General features: G+C 52.0%; 1 protein-coding gene across 4 annotated transcripts in view; it reads left to right on the forward strand.

The window, feature by feature from the left end:
* Nucleotides 1-15,791, forward strand: part of LTBP2 (latent transforming growth factor beta binding protein 2) — a 57,773-nt gene that overhangs the window by 17,272 nt on the left and 24,710 nt on the right. For all 4 annotated transcript variants that reach the window (XM_026850125.1, XM_026850122.1, XM_026850124.1 and 1 more), the window contains exons 2-7: nucleotides 1,371-1,552; nucleotides 2,812-2,982; nucleotides 4,530-4,730; nucleotides 5,087-5,355; nucleotides 6,906-7,008; nucleotides 15,358-15,432. In XM_026850125.1, the coding sequence (XP_026705926.1) occupies nucleotides 1,371-1,552; nucleotides 2,812-2,982; nucleotides 4,530-4,730; nucleotides 5,087-5,355; nucleotides 6,906-7,008; nucleotides 15,358-15,432 (1,001 nt within the window). The remainder of the gene's footprint in view (nucleotides 1-1,370; nucleotides 1,553-2,811; nucleotides 2,983-4,529; nucleotides 4,731-5,086; nucleotides 5,356-6,905; nucleotides 7,009-15,357; nucleotides 15,433-15,791) is intronic.

Raw genomic sequence — 15,791 nt, forward strand, 5'->3', positions numbered from 1 at the left:
TTCTATATTCCTTTCCTTTAGTTCCCAATTAATTGACCTGTGCGTCATCTTTTCCATTCTGTTGTTCAGGGCTGATTTCAGGCTTTTTGGCTGACAGTTACCTTGTGTATTGTGCTTGACCTGTTTGAATACCAGCACAGCATTTCCATCTCCCCAACTCTTACCATTATTCGAAGCTATCCAAGCCAGGAATGTCAGTGAGCCAGAGCTGCTGTCAGCCAACTCTCATTGGATCATCCAGTCCTGTTGGGTTTAGAAATCTGTGTTCCATGTAGACACTGTAACACCTCCGCTGTGCCAGCAAAGATGGTAAAAACCATAACAAGGGATGGACCTCTTTGGGCACTTTGGTGGAACAGAGCTAGCCTCTCTGCCCCAGCCAGTCAGTCAGAGATGGAGGTGTTGGATAGGGTATGCAGAAGATCTGTCAATGCTTAAGTTTGGTTGCAGAGTAATCCAAGGCAGGAACTTCCAAAGAAACTCAAGGGGCATATGGGCAGCCAACTTGTTTTGGCCCCTGGTGTACTAAAGCCTTTTTCCTCGCAGGTGGTGCAGGTGAGAGTGAGGGAGACGTTTGCTGGTAAACACAGAGCGCTCTTTTGGAGGTTTAGTGCTGTCGGTCAGTAAAAGGGAATGGGAGCAAGTGCAGTAGAGCAAGATGTGCCGTTTTCCTGGTTTAATGCAAAGAGCTCTGACTAACAGTCTATATGGCTTTATAAAAGAATGTAAGTATGATCTTGTGGGCTGGATGGCTTCTTCATGCTTAGTCCCTAGAAAACACCAAAAGCCATAAATACAGTTACTGCAGAAAGTTGTAACTCCACTTACAGGCTTGAGTTCTTGGTCATTCTCTCTTGTTTGAGACTCCCATGGGCAAAGTTTTGTTTATGTGCTTGGTCTGGCTTCTCTTCTGACTGCCTCGCTGGTTTTTAAGTGCTCATTTGGTGATGGGAAGGCTCCCACCATAAGAACAAGTGTATTTGGAGCTGCTTGTGTTTTCTGGGGGAGAGATGTGGTGGGGCAAAGAGCAGCCTCTGAGTGTGATGGGCAGGCAGAAGTTCGTCAAGTCAGCTGGGGTGTCCCTGTGGTGGGACAGGCTGGTGTGATGGTATGGGGAGGGTATCTTGGTGAGTACTATGCCCTTCCAGGCTCAGGGCATAGGGCATAGTCCTTAGAGTGAAAGGGCGCCATCATAATGACTGAAAGCAGGTGGGGAGTGGGACCCTGCTCGGGTAGGCAGAGCTCTGAGTCTGGGTGGTGGCTCAGGCAGCTCAGCAGTCAATGTTGCCACAAGGTATCCTGGTGGACAGGCACTGTGGGTCTGCATAGTTACTCGTGAGGAGTATTGGTTCATTTTTTCTCTTCCACAGGAATCAGAGGAGAATTGGCTCTCCTGTCTCCTCCCAGCACATAGGGCCATCACGGACTGTCCGGCGCTACCCAGCCAGCAATGGCCATCTCACCTCTAATTCACTCCCCAGTGGGAACGGACATGAGCAGAGCAGCTCTGGCCCACACGCAGTTTCCCAGGAGCACACCTTGTCTGCAAGGGGTAAGGCTTCCAGGGCTGCCACTCTTTTAGGGAAGGGCAGTGGTGTGGCTAGGGATCCCCAAGAAACCCTGGACTCCCAGGACTGTGCTGCTGGGTGGGATGGAAAGGGAAGGTCAGCATGGGCATTGCTGGGCTTGGCAAAGAAATAGACCCTACTGAAGGAGGACAGATTAGGGGAGCAAAGTGCTGACAGCAGAGGAGAGGAGCCAGTGGGATGTGACAAATGCCTCCCAGAGGTACTGAACATCATCCCAGCATGCTGCCCTGAAGGCAGATTGCCTCAGTCTGTAGGAACAGTGTCTCTCAGCTTCCTCCTCTGTCTGAGCAGCCCTTGAGGTCAGATTGTGCAACCAGTGACTAGTTCTTCCCTTTGGCTGCCCCCTTGGTCCCTTCTGACATGAGCAGGGATTCAGGCTGCTGGGACGTGCAATTGCTGAGCCTCAGTGCCTCTGCAGCTAGGACAGATGCAAGTTGTCTTCTGCAGCTTGTCTCTCCCTGAAGCTGTGATTCCCCGAGGAGGCACAATGTGGCATCTCAGCCCTTATGAGTAGGCACATGAGCCTGATTGAATCTGTAATCTGAAAGTGGGGACTGAAATGAGGAGAGGTGGGGTTGAGCACAGCAAGGGAGGCACCCATAGAAATTACTGTCTTGGTGAGCAGGGATGGAGGGTTCTGGTTCTGAGCCAGCTGGTTCATGGTTAAACAATAATTCTGCCTGTTATCCATTTTCCACAAGCCCCTAAGAGCTCTGAGTGCAATTCTGCTGGTATCTAATGTGAGAATGGTGAAGGACCAGGAGGGGACTTCAGGCAACTGCAGGAGGTCAGGAGGCACTTGTAGGGAGACACTGGTTTTCTGATTATCTCTTTGATGGATACCAGTGTGGCTGTTTGTGTGGGAAGCCTTCCAGTGGTTTAAGGGCAGCCAGTCTCCTGGCTACTGACATGGCTGGAGACGAGTATTGTCTAAAGGAGAATACCCTTTATACTGGAGTTAGTGCATGTGTGTCCCTTCACAGGAAGTTATGCCACTCTAACTGGGCAGGCAGAGCATACTGCTTGCCATTTTTCATGTGTTGACAAACCCGTAGTGATGTTGGAGCAGAGGACAGGCTGAAGTGAGCATGGAGAGACACTGCCCTGGGGAGGGACACAGACCCCTCCTTGCTCTGGGAATGCTCTGGAGCTTGAGCTGCAAATTATTGGCCCCTGGCCCAGAGATGCTGTTTCCATTTAGCACTATCCTTTTCTTTCATAGGGGCCAACCTGACAGAGAAGATTAGGAAGATAAAAATTGTCTTCACACCCACCATCTGCAAACAGACGTGCCAGAGCGGTCGCTGCTACAACAGCTGCGAGAAAGGAGACACCACCACTCTCTATAGCCAAGGGGGGCACGACCATGATCCCAAGACTGGCTTCCGCATCTGTGAGCACCCTGAGGCCCCCATCCCACCTTCTTGCCTGTTCCCCACTCTTCTCCTTCTGCCTTTCCTTCCTCTACAGGCTGAGGCCTTGGACTGCTATAGGGATGGGAGGAGATGGCCTCTCTCAGTGCCTTGGAAGATGTCTCCTGGGGTCTTTGGGGCTTACTCCCTTGCTGTCTCTGTGGGAGGAAGACAGACCTTGCCTCACTGCTGTCTTTCCTGGGCAAGCAACTTCTGTTTCCATCCCACCCCAGGTAGAGGGGACGCGTGTGTTTGAGTCAGGCATGTAGCCAAGCCTCGCCACCCCCTCCTTCTCAGAGCCAGCTCACTGCTTTCATTGGCATCCAGTCTTGGGGCTGACTTTCATCACCTAATTTCCTCCTGTTCTCTCCTTTCACTCACGTGGCAGCCAGGAGAGCTGGCTGCAGGTTGCAAGCTGTTCCTATGAACGGGGCTGCTGAAACCTCTGCTCGCCTTTCAGAGCTGCTGGGATTGCTCCTCAGGTCACTGGGATACCCAGCTGTGGTTTGCGCACATCCTCTTGGAGTCAGTTGGTGGAAGCAGCCCTCAGGACTTGGTGGGACTCATCCTCTGAAAGCCTCTGTGACTCAAATTTCTCTAACACTGAGAGAGTGCAAAGTCTGGCTGTTGTGGACACCAATTGCGTTCATGGGAATTTCTGCCTAGATCCCAGTCCTAAGATGTGTCTCTTCCCCCACACACTGGTTGCTGGGCTTGAGCAGATTAACTTGGAGCAGGGTGGGAGCTCATGCCCTGGGATAAACCTGACAAGTCATCCAGGGATGTGCAGCAGCATCATCTTATCTCACACTAAGATGAGTCAGGATGATCTGTCAGGGAATCCTGTGCCTTGCCCAAGTGTTGCTTACACTGAGAGATGCTCTGGGTTACTCCAAGGAGCTGATAAGGCCAGAAAAGATGTGACTTGTTTCATCTGTGGATGCTTTTGCTGAGCCTGTGCAGATGAATTGCTTCTGATTCTTTTGTCCCACTCCACACTTCTCCCACTTGAGCTGTTGGCAGGACCAGGGCTGGCTGGGAGGCAGGCTCTGAGGATGTGGCTCTCTGCCCGTTCTCTCCTGCCTCTCCCATCCCCACTGAGTTCCCTTCTGGGCTGAGATTAAAGACCCTGCCAAATGGGGAGGGGGCGATGCAGAAGAGAAGCAATTGTGCTGACTTGGCTGCATGTAGCTGCTGTAGCTCCTGCCCTGCTCCGAGGGATCCTGCTGTGCCAGTGGCACCACCTTGGCCCTGGGGGACTTGCCTGCATGGGTGTCCCAGGCTGGCCATGGCCCCAGAGCCTACGGGAGGGCTTATCATCTTCAACCCATGACTCCGGTCCTGAGCAGAGCTTGGAGAAGATAGTGCTACTTCCAGGCTGCAAGTGCTGTCCCCAGCTTGGTGGGGTTCTTGGGCACCATGGGGCTAGTGCTGGCCCAGATCCAGCTGCCTGTCCTTCCCCAGACACCCCTTGGCTAGAGGCAGTATCTCATTTTCTCTGCTAAGCAGACATCTCTTTGCCTTGCAGATTTCTGCCAGATCCCCTGCCTGAATGGAGGGCGCTGTGTGGGTCGGGACGAGTGTTGGTGTCCCTCCAACTCCACGGGGAAGTTTTGCCACCTTCCAGCTCCCTCTCTGGAAAAGAAGCAGGGAGGGAGAGCCCCAAAGACCCTGGCCAGCAGCTCCATGAAGCACTCCACCTACACCCTGCCCTTGTCCAACCAGCTTGGTGAGTGTGGCTGACGGCTCCAGACCCTGCATTTTCCTACTACTTGAGTGCTCCTCAGATCTTCATTAACAGGCCTGAGGAGGCCACTAACCTTATACTTGCCTTTTCAAACCAGGTTGTTAGAAAAGTGGTTCCTGTAGTTTCTGAAGGGCTCAGGTTGCCTGGGGAAACTTTTTGGTGTGTTTGTGCTGGTTGTGGGTCAGAGAAGTATTTTCTCTTAGATGCAATCTTCCTCTAGATTTTCTGGTGGGGTCAATCTACCTCTCCTCCCTTGTGACTTTGTTGATGACAAGATGCTCTTCAGGTGCCAAATTGTTGCCAGATTGTCACAACTGTGGTATAAACTCATCTTCTAGCTTCCCTAAACCCTTCCCTGGTGAATGTCCACATCAACCACCCTCCAGAAGCTACTGTGCAGATTCACCAGGTGGCCAGGGTTCGGGGTGACGCAGACGTGTCGGAGGAGAACAGTGTGGAAGCGGTCCTGGTGCCTCAGCTGGCTGCTGTGCCCTGGTACACCTATGCCCATGGGAACGGTAACAGCATTGCCACAGAGAACAGCCAGCAGCAACAGAGAGCCCCGGGGCTGCTGGGGAGGTGCTTTCGGGAGGCTGTCCATGGGCAGGTAAGGGGTCAAGTGTTGGAGCATGTGTAGATATGTTTCTTGTTCTAGAGTACGGGTATGTTGTCTTACGGGGCAGAGAGGGTGGCCTTTCATTGTGTGAACCTGCTCAGAATCAGCGTGGGCATCACCCAGGAGCGGTGGGCAGAGGCAGCAGTGTGTTAGTACTTGGGAAGAAAATTCCTCACTTTGGCCCAACAGGGAGACCTCACTGCCTTGCTCTGACCAGGCTGTGCCCTGGGGCAGCACAGCCCAGACTTGATGGCTTTCACATACAGTCTCGTTTAAAAAGGGTGCCCTATTTATAGCAACATTTACAGCCACACTCTGCGATTATTGTAGGAAACGTATAAAACATAGGAAAATTCCTTTCCCTCTCAGACGATAAATGAAAGTCTGATTTCCATGGAACGACGCCTTCCTGGGCAGCTCAGTCGGGGCTTGGGAAGCAAATGCACATGAGGGGCTTTCTCACCCCTGTCCCACAGTCACTGTAATTTCTTATTTTGTCTTTCCCCATATGTTTTTCTTGCGTCACTGGAAAAGCATTGGAGGTTTTTGGCACCCACAGGAACACCTGTGAGCTCCCCCAGAGCAACTCGCACTCAGTGAGACCCCCAGGCTGGGCAGCCAGGGACTCGGCCCACACCTCGCTGCTCCCCAGCCCTTTATGGGGCACTGCTTCTGCTTCCCATCCTGTCTTTCATTCGCTCCCATCCAAATGATTTCTGGTGGGGTATATTCTCAGACATTCCTAGGGCAAAAATAAATGAGATCAGACCATGGGGTTGGAAAAGCCCAGCTCCTCCATGGGGAAACAGCAGCTTTCTGACCCTGGGAACAGATGATGATGCATGGAGATGCTCATGGATGCCCAGAGAGGCTGCGGGAGATCCTCTGGGTGGGGCAGAGGGTACCCTTGTGCTTGCACCTCATCCAGCTGGGGTGATGCTGTGCCCGGGAGAGGTCGAGGAGCCTGGCGAGGAGTGCTTGCCTCTCCCCACTCAGCTGCAGCTGAGCCGATCGGTATGCGAGTGTGCTGGGCAAGCGGCCATGCGTGCCTGGACGGGGGCCAGCTCCGGCCTGTGGGCCGTGGCGGCTCCACTCTAATGGGGAAGCCTGTAATCCAGAGGTCCTTGCTGGTGGGGAGAGGGGGGAGAAGGAGAGACTCATTAGGCAGAGGAAGGTGCCTGACTGCAAGCTCCCTGCTGGGCTGGAGTGGTGCACCCATTTTGCTGGCTAATCAGCCAGGCATGGGCTGATCCCAGGGCTTTGCTGGGTGATATCATCATCATGTTCTCTTTGGTGTCCCCTTCACCTCTGAGGGGTGCAGTTGAGGGACTCTCGTGCTTTTCTGTCTACACAACTGTTTACTGTCTAAACCGCATCCCTAGTCCCACTGTGTCCCAGCGGGGAGCTGTGCCGGGAGGGCCGTGCCAAACCGTTGTCCCCCATGCTGGCTCTGCCACTGCCACACCAGGCAGCCACAGTGGATGGGTGTGTGTCCCCTCCCCATCTCACAGGTGTCTGATCCTCTGGTCCTCTCTCTGCAGTGCACCAACCCCCTGCCAGGGCTGACAAAGCTGGAGGACTGCTGTGGCAGCGTGGGGCTCTTTTGGGGTATGGACCGGTGCCTGGCCTGCCCTCCCCGGCCAGGTGAGTATTGCCGCTGCCTGGATGGCATGACGGACAACCTGCACCCTTGGCAAACAAAAATGGTCAGGCTGCCTCACTCAGCCAAGGAGGCATGGAGCAGCCCCAGGTCCCCTGCTGTATTGCTTTCCTTTGCCCAAGGCCCTTGGGGATGGGCGGTAGGTCCGAGGCAGTGTGCAGGGCTGTGCCGGCTGCTGCCCCAGCCCGCACACCAGGGAGCAGCACTGGTTTGGGTGCTGGCCCCAGGCTCAGTGCTTTCTCCTTAAACTGCCCCTGCAAAACCCCAGTGCAGCTGGCAGTTCCTGCTGTGCTAGCCTCAATCAGAGGAAGAAAAGGGAAAAGAGCGGCCGTGGTTTTAGGAGGTGTAGTCCTAGATCAGCGGAGGAGGCTGCAGACTCGGCCCTATAGAGTTACGGGCTTGCTCTGGGCCCAACACGGGCTTGGCAGGGCCTCTGGAAATAACACTACATCAAACAATTGGCAGGAGTGCACCCGGGGTCCGTTCCAGGGGCACGGGCGTCCAGCTCCATTTCTGCTGTGCTTGGGAGCCGGCTGGACTGATCTAGTGAGAGATGGGGATTCCTCTGCTGCTTCGCTCAGGGTGCTCCATGATGGGCATGGCCCCTCGTGCTGTGGCCTCATCCTGTGTGGTGGTGGAGAGGCCATGCTGAAGGACTCCTGGCTGGGAGGAGGCAGCCCCACAGGCACAGTGGCTCCAGCAGCCACTGATAACCAGGTCTGGTGCAGGGCGAGGTGCACATGTCCAGTGCAATGCAGGCATGGAGCTGCTCACATCTCCCCTGCCTGCCTGCCTGTGCCCTTTCATCACTGCCTGGATGCTCATTCACATGCCTTCACTGGATTGAAGGACAAAAGTAAACAGATTCCATGGTCCAGGAGGCTGACCCCTGAGGAGAATGGAGGTGCCCAAAATGTCAGGTTTTGTGCAGGCAAGTGTGGTGTTAGTGCCATCTAGCTCTGCCCACAGGATGTCCCGCTTGGCTTGCACACATGCTCCCAAGAGCTGTTTGTGTCTCGTCTTCCTTCAGTTTGGTTCCTCCTTGGCCAGGGATAGGGCTGACTGGAGCCAAATTCCTCACAATCACAGACAAGGTTGTCAGCATGCTGGAACCCAGTGTAGATCTGGGGAGCACTGATTGCTGTCATCCTCCCACTCTGCATGGCTCTGCTGTGGCCCCAGGCCATGCTGCTGCTTGCCTGCCCGCCTTTGTGTGCCAGCCCCAAGGGAGCCCTGGGCACATGCGGTATGGGGGTGACCATAGGATCTCCAGGTTCAGCACAAAGAAGGAAATGCCCCCCACAAGCCCCAGCCCCCTCCTCTTTGTGCCAGTCCTTTGCATCCCCAGTCATGGCTTTCTCCTCCCCATCCCACTGCAGTCTCCCCGTTTCTCACGCTGTCTCTCTGTGATTCCCCCATTAGGAATTAGGGCGACCACTTAACACTTCAGTTAGGCTGCAAATGGCTGCAAAAACTCTGCACCTCCTTTCAGTTTTTCTGTGCCAGGATGCTGGGTATCACTCAGCGGCCAGAGCTGCAGCAGTGATTTGCTCTGCTGGACTTAGATCTTCAGGCTTCAAAATGTTTCTCTAATCACAGGCTTCCAAGACATGAAAACAGGCACGAAATCTCTCCGTGTGCTCCTTGCAGTCAGCCAGCCAGTAGAGCACATGCACTTACAAAATGCCTCCTAGCTGCCAGTGTGTTCCACCTCCATAGCTCAGCACGTGCCCTGTGTCCCAGCAGCAGCTGAAACTCAAGGGAGGTTGTCACTTCTGGTCTTCATTGAGTGGACAGATGCTTGTCTGGCTTTTTTTCAGATTAATTCCATGGGTATATGAAAAGTGATCCTTGTGGGTTTTCCTTCTTCCTCTGCCACAAGAAATTTGGGGTAGTTGAAGGGGCCGTTTTCATCCTCTTTAATTATGTGCAAGTATCTTCCTCCTTTGGCTACCATTGACTGCCCTGTAACCAGCCCCACATGCAGGAGGCCACACAGTTCAGGTGAAGGGAGCTGTAAGGTGGCTCTCAATGGAAGCAGCCTTAGAGAGCCTGGCTGTTCTGGAGTGAGAAGCCCAGGTGGCTGGCATGCTTTTCTTCACATATGAGAGATCTCACCTGAGGATGGAGCCAGGGAAACAGTCCTTTCTCCATGATCTTACTGCTCTAATGGAGCCACCAAGCACTGTGACCTCTCATTGCCCTGTGCCTCCTCTGCCAAGACTCCCAGGTCCATGCCTGTCCAGTGTGAAGGCGTCACTCTGCATTGTTCCTGCCTGCAGACCACATCCCTTCTGTCTCCTGGCCTTACTGGCCCATGTTGTGCTCACTCAAAGTCACTGGGCTGTAGTTCAGTGACCTGGTGTCTCGTGCACAGTGATAACATGTCCAGTGGATGTTTCCAGCTTTCTTCTTGGCACTGGAGTCTTCAGAGAGAACTTCTCCTTGCACTTGTGTGTCCCAGGGACACGTGCACGAGACCAGACTTGACAGCACTGGGAATTTAATTCCAGCAACTAGAGACAGAAATGGCAGAAGCTAGTTCAGTGTAAACACTTACAAATGTACAGAAATGCAGCCAGGCAAGAGCTAGACAAATGGAGAACTTGTTTGGATTGACTGTCTGCCCGAGACACTGATTGTTAGTAGAGTCTGGATACGTCCGGATGTCTCCCTCGACTGCAGCTTTCATGTTTGGTACATGTTTGTGTGCGGAAAGACATCAGAGAAGAAGAAGAATTGCAGGCAGGCATCTGACTGAGTGAACCTGCCATGACCAATACTTGCTATTTTTTGTGTTTTGCCCAGCATCAGAAAAGCCAAGGCACTTGAATGCTTTGCCTCCTAAGGAGACCATGTTAAAAGCTGAGTTCAGAATTAAGGTAGGGGTGGTTACATTCATCTCAGAGGCTTCCTTAGGCTCTGCTCAGGGTTTTGACTGTCTGGTTTGCTCCTGGGTTGGTGTGTATTATTAGGCCCCTTCAGAGAAGTGGACACAGTGATGGGGATTCAAGCAGGCTGTAGTAGAAGTTGCTGGGAGTTTGGTTTTGCTCATGTAAGTGAGAGCTGAAGATGGGACCCCCAGGATATGTCAGAGACAGCCCTGGGATAAGGGGGAGAGCCAAGAGCTTGCTCTGTGTGCTGTTGGGTCACAGGCTTTCACCCGACCCATGAAAGAAAGAGATGAGCCAGACACAGGGCCCTGGAGAGCAACAGGACACCTGCATGCTGTTGTGCATCTGTAGTCCTTCAGCTCCAGCTAGAGATGACTGGATGAAATGTGCTGCCCTGCGAGATACGATAAATCAGATGGAGACATCCAATGACCCTCCTGGGTTTTTAGTACTTGGAGGAGGCAGTGGAGCATACATTGAGAGGCTAGAACAGAGAGGTAGCAGCATATGGGAGCTGGAAGGTAAAACGTGGAGAAGACTGATAGTGGGAAAAGGGAATTAGAGGCTGACAAAGCAGCTGAAGCAGAGATTCAGGGTATTTGAGCAGTGCTGGTGAGGAAGGTGCTATGAAGCAACGTCCCATCCCCTAGTAAGCTCAGGATGTGGAGTTAGTAGCAGGCACACTGCTGGGCAGAGCTACTCCTGCTTACCTGCCAGACCATATATTGTTTTGGGGTATACAGTGGTCTCTGGAGAAGAACATACTGGAACAAGGTCAGGTGATGGACCGTGGAAACTAAAACGAACAAGACCCAAGCTGCATGTTGACACAGACCCCAGGACGGGTGTGGATTTGAACACGAGTTTCCCTGAAGCCTTGGCCCCCCTCAGGCACATGGGGATAAAGGAGACTGGTAGTAGAGAGTTCTGCCCAGAGGGGGTCATAGCCCTGCTCTTCCACCTCCTTCCTGTCCCTGAGACCACACACCTCTGTGACCAGCAGTGTTCCAGGAGAAAACCATACTGTCTATGGTACTGCCCAGGAACTACAAGTCTCACCTTGCTGTCTGTTTGAGGGACTTCCTGGGTGCAGCAGTAAACCTCTGTCTTCCAGGTCCTTTTTTTTCAGTGCCCTCTGTCTCTTCAGGCTGCAGACAGCCTGAGTGTAGGCTGGGCTGCGCACCCACTGCTTGTGCTCCCTGCAGATATTCCTGGGCTGCTTTTTCTCCTCATGCCTCTGGGTTTTAACTGCATTAAGAAACAAGTCTTTGAAGGCTATTGTTTTGTTTTTATTCCCACTCCCCATGTTTTTTCAAGTTTTTTGTCCTAGAGAAAAGTCTGAATTTCACTGGAAAGTTGGATCTTGTAATGTCTGGCTTGGCATCCGCAGCACTCCCCAAACAGACCTCCCACTGTGAGAGGGGTGGCAGCTCACCCATGAAGCCGTCGTCATCAGAAACGCCGAGCAGCTCCACAAGCCACACGCTACTCTGTGCTGTGCCTGCAGGCATTGAAACAGCTATAGGAAGCCCCTTGAAAAATCAACCCCCCGGTCTGCTCATGTTGCAGTCAGAGTGGGGAGCATACAGGGAAAAAAAAAACCCAAACCTGAAAATACAGGAAGGAGGCTACAGAGGGGGCTGGTTCTGCCACTGCTACACCATGTGCTGCAGGGAGTCTGTCCAGGACAGTAAAGAAGGCCTGGATGTGGGGAAAGAAGCTGAAACCTCTGCAAGGTTGTGACAGTACCACAGAGAACAATTCTTAACCTGAGGAAGTGCAGCATTTTCAGGACTGCTGTGTTCTGCAGAGTGCTTGCTTTGCCCATCATTCATATGCAGCATCATGGTCTTAGCACACAGCAGCAGTGTTGCAATAGTGGGGTTTTTTAGGTATGGAGGTATCTTGTCCCAGCTGGAAGCTACTGTGGGAGCAGAATGAGGTTCTCTTTGTTGGAACAACTTCAAAAGCCGATAGTAATTCCCAGAGTCTTTTTCCTTCAAGCATCTTTTTCACCTTAAAGATCTTTATTGACCATGAGTAGAGCAGAGGGCTTAGTTTTGTATCGCACATCAACACTGGTGCATGCCCTCCCCACCCCTGCTTGCTGTAGCATTTGTTGAGGCATTGGAGAAAGTCTTGTTGGAGCCTGCCTACCACAGACCACCCAGAGTAGAGAGGAGCAGTCATGACAGATCTGGACTGAAGGATTTGTGTCCTTTCCCTCTTGTCCGTTCTGCCTGGGGAACTCAGCTTATCCCCACAGCCACAGCCCTGCCTACTTCTTGGTCTGGCATCTCCAATCCATCTTCTCTCTGGAGGCTGCTGTGGGGTTGAAAGAAATGGGCTAGCTTTCAGCAGCCAAGCATTTCCTCACCTCTCATCTGACCTCAGGCTTGCCTCTTCCCCTTTTAACAGAGTGATATCAGCTGGCCTAATGCAATGTATTATCTCACCCTACAAACCTCATCTCACTCAGGCCCTTTTAGCTACCACCACTAGAAGTGGTTTCTTTCCACTTCATCATCAGCCTGAGCTTCTTCATCCCACCTTCAGACAGTGTTTGGGGAGCCAGGGCCCTAGGATAAAGCTTCTTCTCCTGGTAAGTGATGGAAAACTAGCCTAGCTGCTTAAAGATCACCTTGCTAGGCTGCAAAATCCCTCGGCCCGATTTCCATGTGTTCACTTCCCTTCTTATCCTACTCTGCTTGAGTATTATTCTAGCTGGGGACAAAGGTGCTGGTGGGAGTCCTGGGCTGTTGGCTGCTTTGCGCTCACCTCCTTTGTGGATCTGTGAGCTTTATGCATATATGCTCCCATGTGTGAGCCTGGCCCCTCTGGAGATGCCTGGTGCCTGCAGAGCTTGCAGAAAGCAGCGCCAGGCAGTGGGATGAGGCAGAGCTGGAGGGAGCAATGAGGAGAACTGAGGGGGAGTCCTGGTGTACAGGTAGCTGGTGAGCACATTGCTTCGGCACAGTGCCCACAAGGCTGAGGAGGTGAGGCCCTGAAATCACACCCTTGATGCAGGAGCCAGAGCTCCTGCCCTCAGCAAGCCTGAAATCCTTCTGCCTGACAGATGCAGCTCAGCTGCTCCATCTCCATCCTCAGGCTCTGAGAGAACCCCTTTCCCGGAGAGAGTGTAGACAGACAGAGGAGGCTGGGACACCTCTGGCTGTGGATGCTGACAGATTTCTGCCTTCTCTGATCATCAGATTGGCTTTTTCCCTTTGCTGGGTTCCAGAGGAGTAGCCTCCAAAGCCAGTCTCCCACTGCTACCAGCTGCATGGGAGAGGGGTGGATGCTGATCCCCTTTGCAGGAAATTCAGGTGTCCGAGGATGGTTTTTCAGGGGGTTTTGGCCATCTCTGCTGTAGTTTGGCAACATTAGAGCTCGTGGAAGGAAATGGTCCTCTGCTCGAGTAACCAAGTACAAAGCTGAGAATTAATAGCTTACATCCTCTTGCAGACACATGCTGTCTTCCCTTGCGGCCAGGTCCTGGCAGAAAGAGAGCAGCCTCCATCCAGTACTTCAGAAACTGTCTTGGTTCCCCTTGGTACAGAGAGATCTGCTCACATTACATTACAGTTATTCTTTCCAGGGAACACAAGTTTCTTTGCAAAATTAAGATGTTTGTCTGCAGCCTCACAAGTGATTTGCTGCAGTAATGAACTACAGGTTTCTGCAGACTGGAGTCATACAACTCCTGAGGTGGCACAAGACCTGCATGCTCACTCCCCATCACTGGTATTTTCTGCCTTGCCCTCTCCCCAGCATCATCTGGCAGAGGGATGCTGGAGGATCTGTTTCCCTGAAAAGGCTTTTCAGAGGGAGCGGGGCTCTGACACATGTCATCACTGTTTGATCTCTGGCATGCTTGGCTCCCCGTTGGAGGGCTCACACATAACGATGCTGCTTCATTTGAGCGTCTGTTATCACATCATGCTGAGGCTGACAGATGCTTCCAAGCACAGTTAATGCCTGACAGCAGCCCCAAGCCCACAGGCTGCTTTGTAGGAAGAACTGGAGTCCCACTGGCGTGCTGAGCCTGGAGCCCATGAGGCAGAGTTTATTTTTCCCTTCCTGGAATACTGGAAATATACCCATTGATTCCCAGTATCACTAGCAACCCCCTCACCCCTAACGTGCAGGTATTTGTAAGCACTTCCTGCTTGCAATTCATGACTGACCTGTTGAAGGGGGCGAATAGATTTTTGTCTTAGTCATTTGTCCAGCCCCTGAGGATCTCTCTGCACCCGAAGAACCTTGTATCTTCATTTAATATACCTGAGGAAACCAGGCTTTCTATTCCCCTTCCTCGTACACGCTACTGAATGACTTGTTTTCCCAAGCGCCTTTATCTTAGGAATATCCTAGAAATATCCTGACTCAAGAAGTGTTCTAGAATGGCTTTATAAACAGTACTGTAGAGTCAAAATGTCCAGTACAGAGTAATGGACACACCTGTTCTCTGCCCCCAGCACGTTGTTTGTGTTCTTAACCTTTGCAGGCTCTTTCCAACCATCTCCTCCCACAAGGATGGTCTCAATTTGTCGCTAGTTCTCAAAAGCTGCAATGTGTTAGAAATCTGCCAGATCCTCGATATGGCTATTGCTGTGGAGGGCTTTCCACATATGACACCAGGGCGTAAGCTACTGATGCCAGGCAGGAGGAATTCAAGTGGTGGGAATACGGCTGGACAGTCACTTAGCTGTTACAAGCACTTCTTGTTTCCAAGCATACAGTCCAGAAAATTAAAAAGAAACCCCACCCTAGGAAAATCCCATCCTTAAGCAAAGCATCCTTCTTCCTACCCCACCCTGTGCTTACTCACTTCCCAACCCGTCACCTTCTGGATTCCCTTTCTCTTGTTCCAAAATATGGTGCCTAAATTTGACCTCCTTGGAATTTATGGGCCATATTTTACTTGCCCTTAAAATATTTGGAGAGATTTAATTGTGCGGGTTATAGGCCATTTTGAAACCCACAAAACCATTTTAAGCAGCAATTTGAAATTCTCTTTGATGAGAGTGATCAGGGCAGGAAGTCACATGCAGTAAAAGGGGAAAATGTAATAAAAAGGCCCTGGGCTGTTATTTCATCATCTTGTCAAGGACCTCTGTTACTCCTTTCACTCTCGTTTCCCTTGTCATGTGCCACCTGGCTATCCAAGCTAGCCTGGGAGGAGCTGAGGTGACACAGTGATACATATGAAGCACAGACAGCACCTCTGGGTCACCATGTTGGCACCTGCCAAGCAGCAGAAGACGCTGCTTGGGAAATGTGGCTGCTCCCACCTTTCCCTCTGCCCTGGGAGTCACCAGAGGCCCATCCAAGGCAGACCTAGGGATTCTTTCCCCTCTGCAAGGAGGGCAGAGAGAAGGTAGGACACTGGCAGCTGGCTCTACTGCTGATGTCCCACACTGCTTGTTTTCTTCCCAGCACACCTTGTGATTGAGAATGGGCAGGTGGAGTGTCCCCAGGGATACAAGAGGCTGAACCGAAGTCACTGCCAAGGTAAGGATGCTACTTTCATATCTCTCTCTCCTTCCCACATCCACTGTCAGAGTTGTAATTACCCACACAAGTAAAATACAATTATCTAACTCCCTGGTACAGATCTGCAAAGAATGTGACTTATAAAAATCTCTTGTGCTTTCATCAAGAATGAAAGAAAACTGGGTAACACTGGACTACATGACTCAACTGATACATATAGTCAGTGTGTAGTTGAGTCAGCATAAGAGAACACACCTGTTAAGTCCTACTGACCCAGCAAGGACCTGTGTTGCTGCTGTGCTAACTGTGAGTGTAAAAACACTTGTCCCATAGTCTGAAGCAACAGAAATTCTGTTGCCTGAAAACATTTGGGAAGG

Source organism: Athene cunicularia, assembly GCF_003259725.1.
Source record: "Athene cunicularia isolate RWA chromosome 5 unlocalized genomic scaffold, athCun1 chr5_part1, whole genome shotgun sequence".
NCBI classification, from domain to species: domain Eukaryota; kingdom Metazoa; phylum Chordata; class Aves; order Strigiformes; family Strigidae; genus Athene; species Athene cunicularia.